The sequence below is a fragment of the Dryas octopetala genome, chromosome 3 (genome assembly GCF_963921425.1).
Source record: "Dryas octopetala chromosome 3, drDryOcto1.1, whole genome shotgun sequence".
NCBI classification, from domain to species: domain Eukaryota; kingdom Viridiplantae; phylum Streptophyta; class Magnoliopsida; order Rosales; family Rosaceae; genus Dryas; species Dryas octopetala.
Window position 1 is genome coordinate 21,202,667 of NC_141368.1, and position 17,153 is coordinate 21,219,819.

Genomic DNA, 17,153 nt, shown 5'->3' on the forward strand with positions numbered 1-17,153 from the left:
TGAAATCTTGCTTCTCACAGTCATCCGTCGTGGATTGTCGTTGACGGCTGCGAGAGGGGATGATGGTGGAGCCCGACATGGTGAGAAGTGCGACAGCAGGAGATTTGGCAAATCGAAGCGCGAGAAGAAGAATGCAGGCCGAGTCGCGACACAGACCGAGTCGCGAGTGGGAAGGAGCAGACCGAGTTGCGAGCGAGGAGGGAAGGTGAGTCGCGAGAGGGAGAGAGAGATGGACGCGGCAAGAGAAGAGAAGATGAAGATTCTGAAATTTTTAGGGATTTGAAGGAAAAGAGGGGCATGTGGATTATAATGGCTGCTAGAGATGAGAAAAATGTCCGAAAAGCCCTTAATGAACAGTGATCCAAGGTGCAGAATGGCTCTGTGAAATTAATTGTATTTGACGATTGTTAGGCTAGTCAAAATGAACAAAATGCGTACTGGAACATAAAACAGCCATGAGGATTGACAAAGAGATAGAGGAATCCTGAAAGAGTTAGAGGCAATGACACACAAGGAATAAATCTATGAGTTAGATGTGCTTCAGGAGTTTTATTTTGACAAAAACAAAAAACAATTGAAATGCATTAACCACCAATGACAACACTCTAATAGATATGGAAAATGAAGATTGCAAATTTTGTGCAAGAAAATAAGCATATTTGGGATATAGGGAGGTCAATGCTAGCATTCAAGACTTGTTCTAGATGGAAAATAATGTCAAAGACAACCAAAGAGGTTGAATAAGTTTCATCCACAAAAAGAGATTAGAATTTGGCCACTCAAGAGAATTTCTACTTTGGGAACAACTCAAGATTTCATCAATGGGCAGAATCGTTTTACAACTCGGTGGGCAAAGAGGTTCTTTCGCGTTGTACTTTCCCGATCTGTGGTCACAGAGCGCCATTACAGGTTAGAGGACTTCAACCTCCATCTCTTTCGTCAAGTCTTCTCCTTCCTCTGTGATTATCAAGTCTCCACCTTGAATGACCTCCCTCACACAGTCCCTTCCTACAACCTCACCATAGTTCAAGAATTTTATGCGAATTTCCCAAGTCGCATTGCCCGAACTGGTTTCAATGTCTATTTGCGCAACTGTGATGTTTATTTTCGGCCTAGTAAGATTTGTCAGGTTCTTGGGTTCAAAAAGTCTACCCACTCTGATTATCTGCAATATTTAGAACGTTCTAGGTCATATACTGCTGCTCACTTCCAGGCCGTAGCTTATGTTAACCCTGCAGCCCCTCTAAAGGATGGTGTGTTACTAGAGAAGTCCGAATTCAAACCTTTTCACAGGTTTTTGTGGGATTTTGTGCGTCACAATATTATTCCTACCTCCCACAATTCGCACCCTTCTGAGGAGCAAATTCAAGTTATGATGTCTATTCTGAATAAGGATCCTGTTCCCTTAGGTTTCATCATTTATGAACACATTCAGAACAAGACAATTGGTAGTGGTAGTGACCACAAGGGTGCCCTCATTTTCCCTCTCGTTATCCACCTCCTTTGTGCCCGCAGTGGTGTCTCTTCTGTGGCTGGTCTGGATACATTTGCTGAGCCTATGGCTGACTATACGAAGACAGTCATGAAGGTCAGTGAAACTTTTGCTCGTTAAAAACGAGGTGATCAGGCTCCTTCCCTTGAACAAGCGAACGCTGCCCTTCTTGAAATGGTAAAAGGTCAATCGGCTATTATTGCGGATCTCATGGCCCAACTAGCAGCTCACACAGCTCATTTTGCTACCTTTGCCTTAGTTCCTTATTCTGATGGGCTCCATACTGAGGATGGTGATCCACATGCTGACATTCCTGATCATTCCGATGACACTTCAGGGATGGACCCCACCGATTCTCCAGTGCCAACAAGCTCAGTCGCTTTTCAGCCCGACGATGACTTTGAACTTGCCATGCAAGCCCGGTACCGAGATGCTGCTATTGCTGCTGCCAGTTCTCAGTCCTAGGGGGAGTTAGAATTTAGGGAGAGTTAGAATTTAGGGGGAGTTAGTCTTTTGTGGAAGTTACTTTTTAAGCATGTATTTTTCTCCAACTCTTTGTGTGCTCTTTAACTTCACTCTTATATTTGCATGTATGTCCTTTTGTCTTTCCATGACAAAAAGGGGGAGAATGTATTTGTTTAATCTACATTGCTTGCTGTGTTTAAATTGCATTGGTTGCTGTACTATCATATTTTGTGTTGTGCAAGTACTTCTTCTTGCAGGTACATTATAACATAGTGTTGGGCTGAGTGTTGAGAGTCTTGTGAGGTGAATGGGTTGATGTTTTGTCAAGGAAAGCCAAAGGGGGAGATTGTTAGTTTCTAGGATTTGTTATATTGGCTATTTTCCTTGTCAAAACTATTGTATTTAATTTTATTAATCTCTCACAAGCTCTAGGCTAGATTAAGGACAAGTTCAGCTGTATTGAAGAAGTCAAGAATGAACAAAGACTCAAGGTATACTGCACTTCATTCAATTCATGAAAATATCAGTTTTGTGTCCATTTGACTAGTCATAAAGAACAATGTTTTTCACGTACAGTGGTTGATACAGTGACAGACACTGCAGTGGGGCCATTTCGGGTTTTTCTTTTAAAGCCCATTTCATTGAAAGCCCATTCTCTGTTTTTTACTAAACATACATGTGCATTGCACATGACTTGGTTCCCCGAATGTATCAATCAATTCTGATTGCATCTTAGTCATTCACGCCACACACTCACACACACATCAGCACTATTCATCATCTTCTCCAATTCTGATTTTTGCAAAATAAAGCAAAATTCCTTTTTACAGCTTCTCATTCCTATCCTTAGTAATACTAGGATACCCCTCTAGGACAAAGAGAATATGCCTTTTATTCGTCTCTTGTGGACAACCATTGATTGGCTTCGACGTGGCTCGGGCAAACACGGAATTGGTGTGTGTGTGTGTGTACGGGTATATGAGGTACTCTGTTCAGATCTTTTGGCGTGGGTCTATGAGCATTTTCAGTGTGTATTTTTCGGGTTTTATGCCTGGGTATTTTTCAGGTTAAGTGCTCATCTTTAACAATTCAGAAAATGTTCTTTTAATTCTTAAAAAATCAAAAAGATTTTCTGAAGTTGTTTTGTTTCATCTAAAATTCTAAAATGGGTTTGAGTGTTTAAATCTTTTCATATATTCTTCAAACACATTCATTTTAGATTTTAGTTGAAGGATTCAATATCAACCTTTTCATGCCTCTAGCTTGAGAAGGTTGATCTTTTTTTTTTAACGAATCCAACATTGGCATATCATGTTCATACATTGATGAATCTACTGGGCTTGGTGTGAATTGGTGCCATGGGTTGATGAGCTTGGAGTTGGAGCTGCCTTCTTCATGAATGACCGATTGCCTTGCTTATGGAAGTTGCACAAAGGGGTAAGAAAGCTGCCACTTAGTCTAGGATTTAGTGATTGAGCTTGTGTGCTGTGTGCTCCCTTTGTATTGAACTTCTTCTTTAGTGGATTGCTTGGTCAGCTGGAAAGACCCCCAGTTTTTAACCGTTAGTGGTTTTCTGGGTGAACAATTGTGTGGCTTGTTTGTGATCTGTTTTCCTATGTGTTGCTGATTATTGATTCGAAAATTTCTTCACAAGATCATACACTTCACTTTAGCATGTTAACTTAGACCATGAATGCTAAATGAGAGTTTGTTAAATCTGTCCACACACCACTTTAGTTGTTGATAGCACTGGGATGCCTACATTGATGGATCCTTTGAGTGCATAGGGTGTCACTCAATTCCCTGGTGTGTTCTGACTTTGTGGCATTTACTGAAGTTGATTTGATTTTACAAGTAAATCTGGAGGTTCAGATTTTAGTTACTGGATCGTCAGAGTTGTGTCTGTTTGACTAGTTCATGAATGATCATATAAAATTAAAATTGGGGTCCGATCACTGAAAGTGAATTTAATCAAGTTAATTAAGTGAATAGATCACCTAAATTAAACTTTCATAACTTAAGGCAATCGCTTGCAGTGTATATGGTCTCCTTCTCTTACTTTCAATTCAAATCTATCTCTTCTCTTTCAATTTCAAATCAAAATGCAGTCTCTCTCTGCGCACGACAAGCTTTCCTCCTTTTCGCCAGATTTGGACACTTGGTGGTGGTGGTCGTCTTCGCTTATTTGGGGTGGTGGTCGTTGTCTTGTCCGGTTGCTGTGAATTTGATGTTCTTTGCGTCGTCTCCTTTGTAATGGTTTTGCAAAGTTGGGTTCTGTTTAAAATTGGGATTTTGCATTTCGGGTTTTGCATGTTTGGGCTCTGTTTAAAATTGAGGTCTTTGGATTTTCACTGTGGTTTGCAAAATTATTTTGAATATGCTCTTTTGGTTGATTGGTGTGGTCTAGTGATATTGGTTGATTTGGTTTATGGATCACTCATACACTCTTATGTTAGTGTTGTCTGAAGTCTTGATTGAAGGTTACCATTTTGTTGGGACGAAAAGACAATTGCAACATTAAACTTGTCGAAACAACCTATTGTTTGATAATTACGATTGAACTTACAACCACGAAGTTAAATATCTCAAAAGCTATTTTGGTTACCTTTTATGCCCATTATTTTTCTAGGAAGGCCTGTGTCTTGCTAGACGTATTATTTTTTGTGCAATAGTGTAACACTTTGTGAACATAAAGCCGTATAGAACTTTATATGACTTGAAATATTAATGTTTTTGTTTCCATGTTCATATGTGAAATTATTTTAAACTAATCATATTCACATATAACTAAACTAAGCATGCACTTCAATTACTAATAAATTACCATCATTCAAATTTTTGTTGCAATAATTTTCTTATCTTATTTGAAGGAACCCATCAATGAAAATTCTATTGATAGTTTATATTAGGTGATTTAACTATCTAATTAACTTGACTAAAATCACAGTCAGTAATCAAACTTCAATTTTTGTTTACGTGATGACTCAGGGACTAATCAAACAGACTTAAATATGAATTTACAGATTGACACATGTAAAACAAAATACAACTTTTGTAATCAACACAAATCAAACACATCAAAGGATTAAGTGATAACCTATACACTCAGAGGACCCATCACAGTATGTATCCCAGTGTTATCCACAATTATAGTGATGTGTGATTAACTAAATAGTTTAATATGACATATAACAATATCAAATATAAATATTTAAGGCAGATTTGTGTTTAAAAATTTAGTAAGTCGGTAAACATTAAGACACAGAATGAAGATGAAGGCACACAAGATTTTCACCCAGAAAAATCACAAAGGGTAAAACCTGAGAGTCTTTTTTAGCAAACCGGGCAATCCACTATATACGAAGTTCAGTACAAAAGTAACAGACAACACAAGCTCAATCACTAAGTCGTAAACTAAGTGACAGCTTCTTACCCTTTGTGCAACTTCCAAAAGTTAGGCAATCAGTCAATCATGAAGAAGGCAGCTCAATCTCCAAGCTCATCAACTCATGACAACGATTCATACCAAGTACATCAGATTCTTCAATGTATGAACATGAAATGCAGATTTAGATTCTTTAAAAATCAACATTCTCAAGCTAAAGACATGAAAAAGCTAATGGAGAATCCTAGATCTAAAATCTAAATGATAGTGTTTATAGGCGAAAGTGCCGAGAAGTACATAAACTCACCGAATAAGAAGCGATGTCCCAGGGGCATCACAACAGTTAATTGTCCAGCAGCATTCCGCATTGGGTTATGTAGGAAAAGTGATTGTTGTATTGTGAAGAAATTCTGTGTGGAACACAACCACCCACTTGCAACGCCACGTGAGGCTCCTCTAATGCAATCACACCGCTCTATCCCGAACGGCGATCTTTTCCAAGCCATTTCAATGTGAGGTGTATCAATTAGGACTTGCCAAATATACGAGGACATGGTCGACCGAGCAGGAGGGTACCGTAATGTTGGTTACACGATCAAGGATTTGTACAATAAGGTAAATTGTAAGCGCCGAGAAATCCTTTTTGAGGGTGACATTGAAGCTGCACTTGCATACTTAAGTGGGAAAGTCGATAGTGACCCCGAATTATATTGTAAGTTTAGTGTGGACGATGGAAACAAGTTGGTAAACTTGTTTTGGAGATGTTGTGCTGTTTGATAGCACTTACAAGACAAATTACTATGAGAAGCCTCTAGTGTTGTTTCATCTATCAAGTACTATTTTTGGATGTGCGATCCTTGGGGACGAGACCAAGGAGACATACACGTGGTTGTTGGAGACCTTCGTATTTTCCATGAGGGACAAGCGGCCTGAGTCGGTAATTACTGATGGAGACCTTGCTATGCGCAATGCCATAGATGCAGTTCTTCACGGAGTTCCACATCATCTGTGTGGATGGCACATCACGAAGAGTTTAGCACAAAATTTGAAAGACAAACTTGATTCAGGCTTTCAAGCGATGTCTGTGGGCCACCTTAAGCCCCCCTGAGTTTGAAATGCGGTGGACGAGCATGGTTGAAGAATTTGGTGAATCAGAGTGGTTGAAGAATATGTATAAGATTCGTTTCAAATGGGCCAAAGGATATTGTAGACATCATTTTTGGGGTAGAATGCGTAGCACGCAACGGTGTGAGGGCATGAACAGATTTGTCAAGGACTTTCTCAAAAGTGGTCTGAAGTTGTTTAAAGTTATCCCAGCTATTGACAGGGGTCTGGCACGCTCGAGGAATTCACATGTGTTTGAAGATTTTCAGATGAAGAATTCGAAATAGGTGCTGACAACTCATCTTAATGCATTGGAGCGGCATGCAGCAAACTTGTACACCGACAAAGTGTTCAGGTTAGTAAGGGAGGAGATAAATAAAGTTGCTTCACTTGTGACCGCGCAGCCTGTACCATTTGGGAAAAGTCGCATGTATGTAATTCATACATACGGTGAAGAACATGTTCAGTTCAAAGTTTTATTCCACCATATCAAAGGTATCTTAGAAATAAATTGCACATGCAATCTCCTTAAATCACAGGGCTTTCCAAGTTGCCATGTTATTAATGTCATGAAGTATGAGAATTTGAAAGAGTTTCCAGAATCTCTCATTCTTAAGAGATGGACAACGTCAGCGAAGGAATCAACTTCTGGTATCCCACTGCCCGACAACATTGTTCCCGACAAAGCACGAGAATTAGCGAAGTACAGTTATTTGGTACAAGTTGCAACAAACTGTGTTTCCTGGCTTCCAGAACAGAGGAAGGTTTCAATTTGTTGAATAATGAATTAAGTAGGTTAGCACCATTGTTAGAAGGGTTTGGGAAGCAAGAAGGAGATATCAACCTTCGCTTCTGTCGAAATGCTGCTCGACCAAACAACATTGTTAGAGATCCAAACATCGTGAGGACCAAGGGAACCCAAGACACAGGAGGCAAACGGGGAGGCAATGGAAGAAAATGCGGTACATGTGATGCATTTGGTCATGACAGGCGCAAATGTCCCCAGAGTAAGGAACACCGTAGAGGAAATAAGAATCGAAATGGCTGCAGGAAGATTGAAAGTGACGGCGATGCGGAGTAGCAGCAGGTTGAGCCGCAGATGCAAAGTTTCGTCTTGAACACTTGAAAGTCCCATAACAAAAAATTATTATGTATTGCTAATATTTATTTGTAGCAGGATGAGCCTCAGATGTACACTGTCGTCTGGAACACTTTTATGTCCCATAACAAACAATTATTATGTAGAGCTATTATTTATTTTTAATGTGAAATTAATTTAGATTGTAATTGTTCCTGAATGTAAATGTTTGATTCTGACATTGCTTGTTTATTAAGTAAAAACTATTACAAGAACCAATTAAATTTATAGTCTTTATGAAACTAGACAAACTCACATCTCCACAATCTAGCTAAGTACATGTAGGGAATCAAATTGTAAAGGAAATGAGATAAAAGGATTTCACCAAAATATGTTAGTAGGACACACTTACTGTCTAAATGTATAAACATAAACTTAGACTTAAATTATAGCCCACCCAAGTATGATACAATGTTATGCAATGTCAATCCATTATAGCCTGATGTGCAATTGCTATATTAAAGTATTCGTTTGACACCCCTGTTTGACAATCATAGTTGGACATGCAATCCTAAACCCTAAACCCTAAACCCTAAACCCTAAACCCTAAACCTTATACCCTATACCAAATACCCTATTACCCTAAACCCTAAACCCTACACCCTAAATCCTTTACCCGAAACCCTAATACCCCATAAAAACATCATATACCCTAATACCCTAATATCCCATACCATAATACCCTAAACCCTAGTGTGTTCTTTTAAATTTTTAATCCTATAACTTACCATATACCCTATACCCTATACCCTAAGACTATAATTCATAGTTGGTAACTTGGTATATAACTATAGAAATTTTTAGGATATGGTAGATACTATACCCTATACCCTCTACCCCAAGGTCTAGGATTACCCTCTACCCCAAGGTCTAGGATATGATATATACTTATTATTAGGGTATAGGGTGTTCTTATGGAGTTTAGGGTTTATTAAATAGATCAAATAAAGTAACATTTATTTAATAAACATATTTACTGATGACTTTAATGTTTTAATACCCTAAACATATTGTTAATGTTAATGTTTTCATAAACTAAGCCATATTTGTTTATGTTAATGTTTTAATTAAACTAAACTATATTTGTTAATGTTTTAATAACCTAAAAATTACGGAAACTCTAAAAACTCAAAATGAAAAAGTCAAATGATGAACTAAATTTATTTTTTACAAATTATTAACTACAGTTTTTTTTTATATATAATTTTTTTTAACCAAACTTACTAAACCCCAAACCAAACCCCATTGAAACCCCATTTGAACCCCAAACCCGGTTTTTTTATTTATTTTTTTTCGTGCCCAGTGTCCACCCAAACCCTCAATAATCAGTTAGAATTTGATATGTTCATTTCTACGTAATTCCCTCTTACATTTCTCTCTCTGCGATCGCTCTCTTCTCTCTCTTCCCTCTCCCTGCGCCGATCATCTTCTTCGGTGAGAACTCTCTTTTCCGGCGGCCTATATCTTCTTCGATGAGAACTCTCTCGATCTTGCCTCTCTCCTAGCCTCGAGACCACCCACACCAACACCTAGGCTCGATCAAAATCTCGATCTCACCTAGGCTCTGTCGCATCTCACTCTCGATCTCCTCTCTCCCAAAATCAAAAGATATGTCTCATCTTTCTCACTTTCATCTCTGAAATTTCAAATTAGGGATTTAGGTTTATGATTTTTTTTTGGTGATTCAGTGACTCTTAGATTAGGGGTTTGATTTAGGTCTTCAATTACCGATTTTCGCTTATGCATTTATCTGTATTTGGGAATTGGGGTTCTATGACTTTGTGAATGATGGGTTATGGGTTGGGTAGGGGTTTCAGGTTTTGTGACTCAGGATATACTGATTTGCTGGTTTGGGTACTGGTATCAGGTTATTGGTTGTTTGATTCTTTATAGGTTGCTAAATTGTTTTTCTTAGTTTGAAATATGAATAACTGTGTAATGGGTTTTTCGGATGGGGGGTATAGAGAGAGATACAGGGAGAGAGAGCAGTTGTCATCCTTAAGAGATGTGGACAATTTTCTTTATGTGTAATGATGTCCAGTAAATCAAGTTTGTTTCTTTGTTTGTTTGCTTGACAGTAAATTATGGTACGAACAAAGCTTGCGTGTAAAAGTATGGGTAAGTGGTTCGACAACACGAGCGGTTCTGGTATAGATCACCTCCAAGCTTCCACTTCAACTGCTCCAAACACAGAAGCCACGGGACAAGGTCATGTAGCAGGAGGAATGCCGTCGGCAAGTGTCAGCGAGAACGTGGTTGTTCGATGAGCACCATCAATGACCACAATCAAGGCTTGGAGTCCTGCTGACTGCCCAAGCTTTGGTGTCAAGGGCCACAAGCCGCAAAGTCGGAATCCTTACAGCAAGGAGCTCCACTTGGATACGGACGTCCATCTCTCGTCCATGGTGATTTTCAGCTACCTTTAAAATTGATTTTTGTTAGTTTTTAGTGAGTTGTTAGTCATCATGCAGTTTATCTTAAATACTCCATTTGACTTGCAGTGCGACATCAAATCTGTTCGTGGCTGTGGCGAACAACATACCCTGAGACTATGGTGGAAAGAGCTGAGCTCTAGCTGCAAGGAGAAGGTTAATGCAGCGGGCTTTGGGAGGATAGAAGGTTGCTCGTTGCTCTGGCACCTCGGTGGTGGGACACGACCCACACCTTTCATTTTGACACAGTTGGGGAGCTGACCATGACCTCACTGGAATTTGCCGCAATCTCCAGAATAAGGTTTAGTGGGCATTCGGTGAAGTATGAAGAGGATGCCCACAAAGATAAGAAGAGACTTACAAGGTTATTTGGTAAAGAGTTTGCTCGGGCTGCAAATAAAAAGATGGTGTGCGAGGACATGTATACCAAGTACGGGCGGTTCGAAACTGGTACCCCCGAGTTAGAAGATCGGATGGTCAGACTTTTCATCCTCTATCTACTCGGCGCCACCCTGCTCAACGACAAGAGCAAGTTTGTGTGGCTGTGGTATGTACCAAGTCTTGAAAAGGTTGAAGACATTGGTTTATACAATTGGGGCGCACCATCTCTTTCCTGCTTGTATCGGAACATGGACGCCATCTCAAGGAAGAAGAACAGGACCATGGGAGGCTTTTGGCGCGCATGGGAGGTAACGTAACTGTTAAATTCATTTTGAAAGTTTGCACCATGTTGGCCGTGTTGTTTCCATATACACTAACTCCCGCTATTTGTTACTGTTTGATAGATATAGGGGTGCGAATACTTGATGCCCGTGTCTTTATGTGATCCCAAGCCAAAGGGCACATGGCCTCGAGGCTTGAGGTGGTTGGCTACACCAGGGATGCGAGCTAACTCACATGACACAGATGGACTGATTGAGTCCTTCGCAAACCTAACGGCATATCAGGTACCCTCGGAACCATGTGTTATTAAACCATTTAAGGTGTATGAGTAGGAAGAATGGAAAAAATAACAAACTTGTTCAATTCCTTTCACCCGTTGTACGTTGTATGACTTTTGGTTTGTGTTTCCGTTTCTTTCCTCAATTTTATAACTGCTAATTAGAACATGTGAACTTGGTTGATTTCCTTTCTCTTCTCATTTTTAGGTTGAATGGCACCCGTGGGGAAGCAATGTCTCGGATCTACCAAGCTCTGTCTCTGCCAGTATTCCGGTCACCAGGCTGCGAATACTTCTGGAAAGGCCTGCTGGGTTTGCATGGTTCTTGGTGAGAGAGTCAGTGTGCAAAGCCTGGGGACCGCCGAGCCATGTGTTCCCATTAGTCCTCCGCCCACCATGTTGAACGACGTGCGTTTCACGGTGGAGGAAAAACTAGAGGGATTGATAGGCAAGGATGCAAAAGACTTCCTGCATCTGGATAGCCCTGACTACAACACGTTTCAAAGGGAGTACTTGGTGTACAAACATACCTCCCGGCCTTCTACGGACGAGGTGGATGGTGTTATGCCAAGTACTCAACCTCGGGCAGACAAGGGTGTCAGCAGTCAAATCCCGATGCCAAGTAGGTCCATCACAGTTCCAAGTATGGGAGAAGGAGACTGTGAGGAGCTTGTCATTCCTCGGGGCAAACACACTGCATGCCTTCCGCTTCCTAGTGATTGCAGAAGTGTAAGTGTGTTGTCTTTATGGTTACTGTATAGTGTACTTAGGGAAATGCTATATGGTGCATATTGTATGTTCGAACAATTATGCTTTGTAAAAATGGCTGACTAATTAATGCAAACATTGCAGGTGAGTGCTGAAACGGTGGCGGAGCTTCTTGATATGCATGTGGGGGTAACATCCCTGCTGTTTGCTAATTGCCATTCGTTGAGCAAGGCTTGCCGGGAACTTGCGACAGCTCGGAGAAAGATTGTGGAGTTGGAAACTTCCAAGGGTATATCTGACCGGCTTGGGCACACATTACAGTCGCAGATAGTGAGTATTGCATTTTTTGATGAATTTTGGTTTCACTTTATGGTTAAAATTGTTTTTGATATTTTTACCTATCATTCACTCATGCAGAGGGGACTAGAAGACAAGGTCCAGGGCAGCAGAACTAACGTGGGGACTTTTAGGTTAGCATCGAATACCCAGGAAGATGATGATGATGAAAACAACGATGAAGCGGATTCGAGGGAGGAAGAGGAGCATGAGGAGGAGGCAGATGAAGAGGACGCATATGATGAAGAAGAGGATGAGGCAAATGAAGAGGAGGAAGATGAGGATGGGGAGGGGCCAGATGATGACATGGCTGAGGATGAGGATGCGGAGGAACATGACAGTCCTAACAATGACCAAAGAGGGGAGGATGATCACGAGGAAGAGAGCGATGAAGAGGCAGTGGATGATGACCACGAGGACGCGCAAGAACAATCACATCCCATTCCCACCGGCCCTGCTGCATTGACTGTTTCGAAGAAGCGGAAAGAAAGAACTGTCCCCGACGTAAGACCAGCTGTAAGACGAAGCAATAGAATCAAGGCAGGTGATGCTCCATTGCAAATTGGTTAGGTATGTCTTGTCTCGTGTACATGTCTTTCAAATTGGTTTAATTGGATTAATTGGATTGGTTTGTTGGTGGATTGGTTTGCTGCTCTCTTTGAAATTGGATTAATTGGATTAATTGGTTTGTTGGTGGTACTCTGGAGTTATTGAAATGATGATGTATGTGTGCGTTCATTTTTTTAATTTTTCATTATGTTCAATATGGATTTGTATGAGGATGTGTTACATATGGTGATACATGAACATTTGGAGTATATATTACTGTAATGTCAATCCATTCCAGCCCAATGTGCAATTGCTATATCAAAGTGGCAGTTTGACACCCCTGTTTGACAATCCCAGTTCGACATGCAATCACTTTATATTTTAAAACTCTTTGGTTTCTACTGGGGTTGAGAGGCATGCTTTGTTTAGAGGCATTGGCCAGTGTTAAGTGGAACTGTGGGACATCAGTTTGTATCTTCTAAGAGAAAACACAATACAACTTCTAAGGTTTTAATTTGTAATTAGGTGTGTGGAGTCTACCTTGCCTAAATTAGGTATCTCATTGTCTTGCATGAACTTGATGCTCTGTGTATTCATTTTTGATGGTTTCGTAATCACTACCGTCAGTATTACTGCAGAACCTTGTTACTCAATTCTCTAAAAAAACCATTCTTACCAGACAAAAAAAAAAATCTTTAAAAGCACCATTTTTCAGCCTTGATTTTCCCCACTTCTGATGAAGTATCCAAGGCATCATTTCCTAGTACCAGCCTAGCAAGACTTATGTTTGATTTGTTCATGGATTGTTATATTTGATGTACAGGTAATGGAAGCAGTTTTGTGGACAATGGCTTGAGTGAGGCTGACCCTGAGGTGCGTGCTATTATTGACAAGGAGAAGGAACGACAGTTCAAGAGCCTTGAGCTTATTGCCTCCGAGAATTTTACATATCGGGCAGTGATGGAGGCAGTTCGCTCATGTCTCACAAACAAGTATTCAGAAGGGCTACCTGGTAAAAGGTACAAACTAGTATTCGGAAGAATTACCTGGCAGTTGGCTTATGTGAGTGCAATTGGTACCTTTTATTAGGATAATTATGCTTGATATAACCTATAGTTTGATTATACATTTTAGGTACTATGGTGGGAATGAGTACATTGATGAGCTTGAAACACTATGCCAAAAAGAGGCTCTAGATGCATTTCACTTAGATAGAAAGAAGTGGGGTGTTAACGTTCAACCACTATCTGGTTCTCCTGCTAATTTTGAGGTTTATACTGCAGTTCTTAATCCGCATGACCGAATCATGGTAAATTGTCCTCTTTGATTTGTTTTACCTTGTTGGTGGTTTTGCAAGAATGAATTTACTGATATGTGCATGTAACTTAGGGTTTGGACTTGCCTCATGGGGGGCATTTGTCTCATGGTTTCATGACTCTTAAAAGACGAGTATCAGGCACATCCATTTATTTTGAGTCCATGCCTTACCGACTTGATGAATCAACAGGTGGTGCATTTTGTTTTTGGATAAGAAAGGTTCTTTCTTTCAGATTTATTGAGGGTAGATTGGTTATTCTTTTGGAATGATGGTGTTTTTATCTTTTTTCACAAAAAAAAAAAAAAAAAAAAAAAAAAAACAGGCCTGGTTGATTATGACATGCTTGAGAAAACAACCAACCTATTTCGACCAAAACTCATTATTTCTGGGGCTAGTGCTTATCCTCGAGATTTTGACTATCCCCGCATGAGGAAGGTTAGTATTTATGTCTTCATTCATAGCAAAATAATTTTTATTTGCAGCAAATGATATGAAATTCATTCTCCTTTTTAAAAAATGAAATTCATTATCATTTATAATTACTCTGTTCTTCTTTGGAAACTGACGAAGTGCATCTAATTTGTATTGGAAGATTGCAGATGATGTTGGTGCTTTTCTTATGATGGATATGGCTCACATAAGTGGACTTGTTGCCGCTTCTGTGGTCGCCAATCCTTATGAGTACTGTGATATGGTGACCACAACAACACACAAGGTATTGTTCAAACTTGTGTATTTATATTTCATAGTTTTTTCAAATTCATAAAGTTCACATAAGTGGACTAGATGGAAATATGTACAACTGCCACTTTCCTAGACTCAGTATACTTTTTAAATAGTCTTAGAGTTTAGACATAGAACATGTAATTTCTTTGTTGTAATCCACGTTTTGATGGTCTGACAAATTTTAGACATTCTCTTCAGTCTTTAAGGGGTCCATGAGGTGGTATGATCTTCTTCAAAAAAGATCCAGTTCTTGGGGTAGATTTAGAATCTGCCATCAACAATGCTGTTTTTCCAGGTTTACAGGTTAGTTGAACTTCTTGCATGATAACAGATGTGAACTTCATCTAATTGTTTATTTGCTTCTATAAGTTCAGCATTTATATTTTGCATTTAGGTGTAAATAATAAACGGCTTGAGTTCTTTATGCAGGGTGGTCCTCTTAACCACACTATTGACTTTCTTGCAGTTTGCTTGCAGTATGCACAGTCCCCAGAATTAAAGGCTTACCAGAACAAGGTACTGCAATTATACTGTTGTTCTCATGTATTAATGGTCCAAGGCATGTCCTAAGTCAGTGTGCCTTCTCCACCTTGTAGGTGGTCTCTAATTGTAGGGCTCTTGCAAGCCGATTGATCGAGCTTGGATACAAACTGGTTTCTGGTGGAAGTGATAACCACCTTGTTCTTGTGGATCTGCGGCCTCTAGTGAGTTTCTAGCTCATTTATTAATTTATGTGTTTTAATTTTTTGATACGGATTTCTTGTTGCTGTGTATATGAAAACTTGTCCTAAAATGTGGACATATAGCTATTGTTTCTATTTGGACATACTTTTTTAAAAGGTTAGCATTTCGAGGTTATGAAAATTAAATCAGCAATGAGATTTCTTACTTATGACTCCACTAATTTTATTGTTTACATCCATTTGTTCTGTGGCTTTGACAAGGTTGTTTTTACCCCCCAAAGAAATCTTCCTGTGTTCTATTATTTCTTTAAGGCCAGAGCTCAGGCTTGTTCGTTTTGTGGTTGGAAATGTAAGATTGTGACATCATAGATCACATTTATTCTCTTATGCTAAGTTATCAAATTTAGAATTTATTTTTGAATTAGATAAGCATTGAAATTAAGATGGAATCCTTTGTATAATTTCATAAGCATATCTATTTTACCAATGTTATTTGGTATTTGTTAACAGGGTATCGATGGAGCTCGAGTGGAGAAAATACTTGACATAGCTTCTATCACCCTTAACAAGAATTCAGTACCTGGTGAGTCTAAGGGTCCATTTGGAAGAATAGATTTAAAAGAAAGGTTTGGAGTTGAGACCAAGGCTAAATTAGCTAAAGAGAACTATAAAGTATTTGAAATATAACTAGATACAGTTTTTTGAAATTGATTTAAAAAACTATGAACAAGTAAATCATTTGAAATGTGCTAGTGTTAATTGCGTGTTGGATCTACTGTTACAATTGCGTGTTAATTACTCATGATTTTGAAACAGGTTACTCCTGCAGCTGGCATTATCAAACCAGATCATATAGCTGAGGTCTCTGTTCATCATGATGAACACCAAACCCTAGAAGAGTTTGTTGATGGTGTCCCACAAAACTGGTGGTGTGAAGACACCAGAGACAAGGAAGTGGTAATTGTGGTTAAGGTGCATGGGAGGTACACTACTAACACAAGACATCACCGGGTATGTGTGCGTCACTGCTGTTCAGCCAAGACAAAGCAAAGTGACCCCCCTGGGCACAGCGCCAGCCAAACCCAAGGCACTGTTCTTCACTGGTCTGATTTCCAACACCTTAGCAAATCCTATGATGTTGTTGACCACCTGTGGAGTTTGCATAGTCCTTAAAGCAACACAGACCCAATAATACTGACACTTGTTGATGGGAGGAACAAGATTTATTTATGGCCAATCCAATTAGGTAAGAAATCGCCGTGTTTGGTCATAAGCCAAATCTATAAGGATTTTGTTGTAAATACTGAGAAACGTTGTTGCTTTTTTAATTTCTTTTGTTTTCATTGAATTATGGTTCATGTGAATTGACGTCAATTGATTTGTGCTGTTGCCAATTGTTGAGTCAAGTCTGAGTCCAATTGATACTGTCTGGGGTGATTTTAACTTTCTAAGTGTACATGTATAGTGAATGCTAAATACAAATGTGAGTACTGGCCTTCAGCAAGAATGTAATTATAGTTGGGTTCCTTGTTTCCCAGTTTTTGTTTTAAATGAATGTTACTGTAGCTACTGTCGTTTCTTGTATTTTAAATTAAATGATTGCAACAAGTCCATATCCATTACAGGGCTAAATTGTTTTACTAGTGAAGGAAATTTTTGTGATAGACGAGGATGTTCCAATTTTAGTGATATGCAGTACCAATATTGACCTCTAATATATTGTCTCAGTTAATTTTCATCAGTTTACTTGATATAGTAGATAGTGCGATGACTGTGGCTTCCAATGAAATTTACTTTTTTCCACCCTAGTTTGTTGAAATGGAAATCAAAATTCATTCCCCCCCCCCCCCCCCCCCCCCAAATATTGAAATCCCCCC

General features: G+C 39.4%; 2 protein-coding genes and 1 pseudogene across 9 annotated transcripts in view; all 3 read left to right on the forward strand.

The window, feature by feature from the left end:
* The window catches only part of LOC147291753 (uncharacterized), a 21,815-nt gene extending 8,306 nt beyond the window's left edge, over positions 1–13,509 (forward strand). For 4 of the 7 annotated variants that reach the window (XM_086238727.1, XM_086238725.1, XM_086238729.1 and 1 more), the window contains 7 exons: positions 9,663–9,989; positions 10,086–10,705; positions 10,802–10,963; positions 11,165–11,685; positions 11,809–11,994; positions 12,082–12,570; positions 13,373–13,509. In XM_086238727.1, coding sequence (XP_086094853.1) covers positions 11,170–11,685; positions 11,809–11,994; positions 12,082–12,570 — 1,191 coding nt within the window. In that variant the 5' untranslated portion in view covers positions 9,663–9,989; positions 10,086–10,705; positions 10,802–10,963; positions 11,165–11,169 and the 3' untranslated portion in view covers positions 13,373–13,509. Of the gene's footprint in view, positions 1–2,035; positions 3,395–9,662; positions 9,990–10,085; positions 10,706–10,801; positions 10,964–11,164; positions 11,686–11,808; positions 11,995–12,081; positions 12,571–13,372 lie in introns of those variants that run through there. The other 3 variants (XM_086238726.1, XM_086238731.1, XM_086238730.1) reach the window with 3 other exon arrangements.
* Positions 5,895–7,973, forward strand: LOC147291754 (protein FAR1-RELATED SEQUENCE 5-like). The gene is made up of 3 exons (XM_086236016.1): positions 5,895–5,957; positions 6,094–6,417; positions 6,452–7,973. The coding sequence occupies exons 1-3, from the start codon at positions 5,895–5,897 to the stop codon at positions 6,731–6,733; spliced, it is 669 nt and encodes a 222-aa protein (XP_086092142.1). The 3' UTR covers positions 6,734–7,973.
* Positions 12,966–16,803, forward strand: LOC147291755 (serine hydroxymethyltransferase 3, chloroplastic-like; annotated as a pseudogene). Its single transcript, XR_015121114.1, has 12 exons — positions 12,966–13,020; positions 13,373–13,568; positions 13,684–13,858; positions 13,939–14,056; positions 14,190–14,302; positions 14,460–14,582; positions 14,792–14,896; positions 15,023–15,109; positions 15,190–15,297; positions 15,787–15,859; positions 16,093–16,216; positions 16,334–16,803. The product of XR_015121114.1 is annotated as a serine hydroxymethyltransferase 3, chloroplastic-like (transcript).
* Positions 16,804–17,153: the final 350 nt, after the last annotated feature.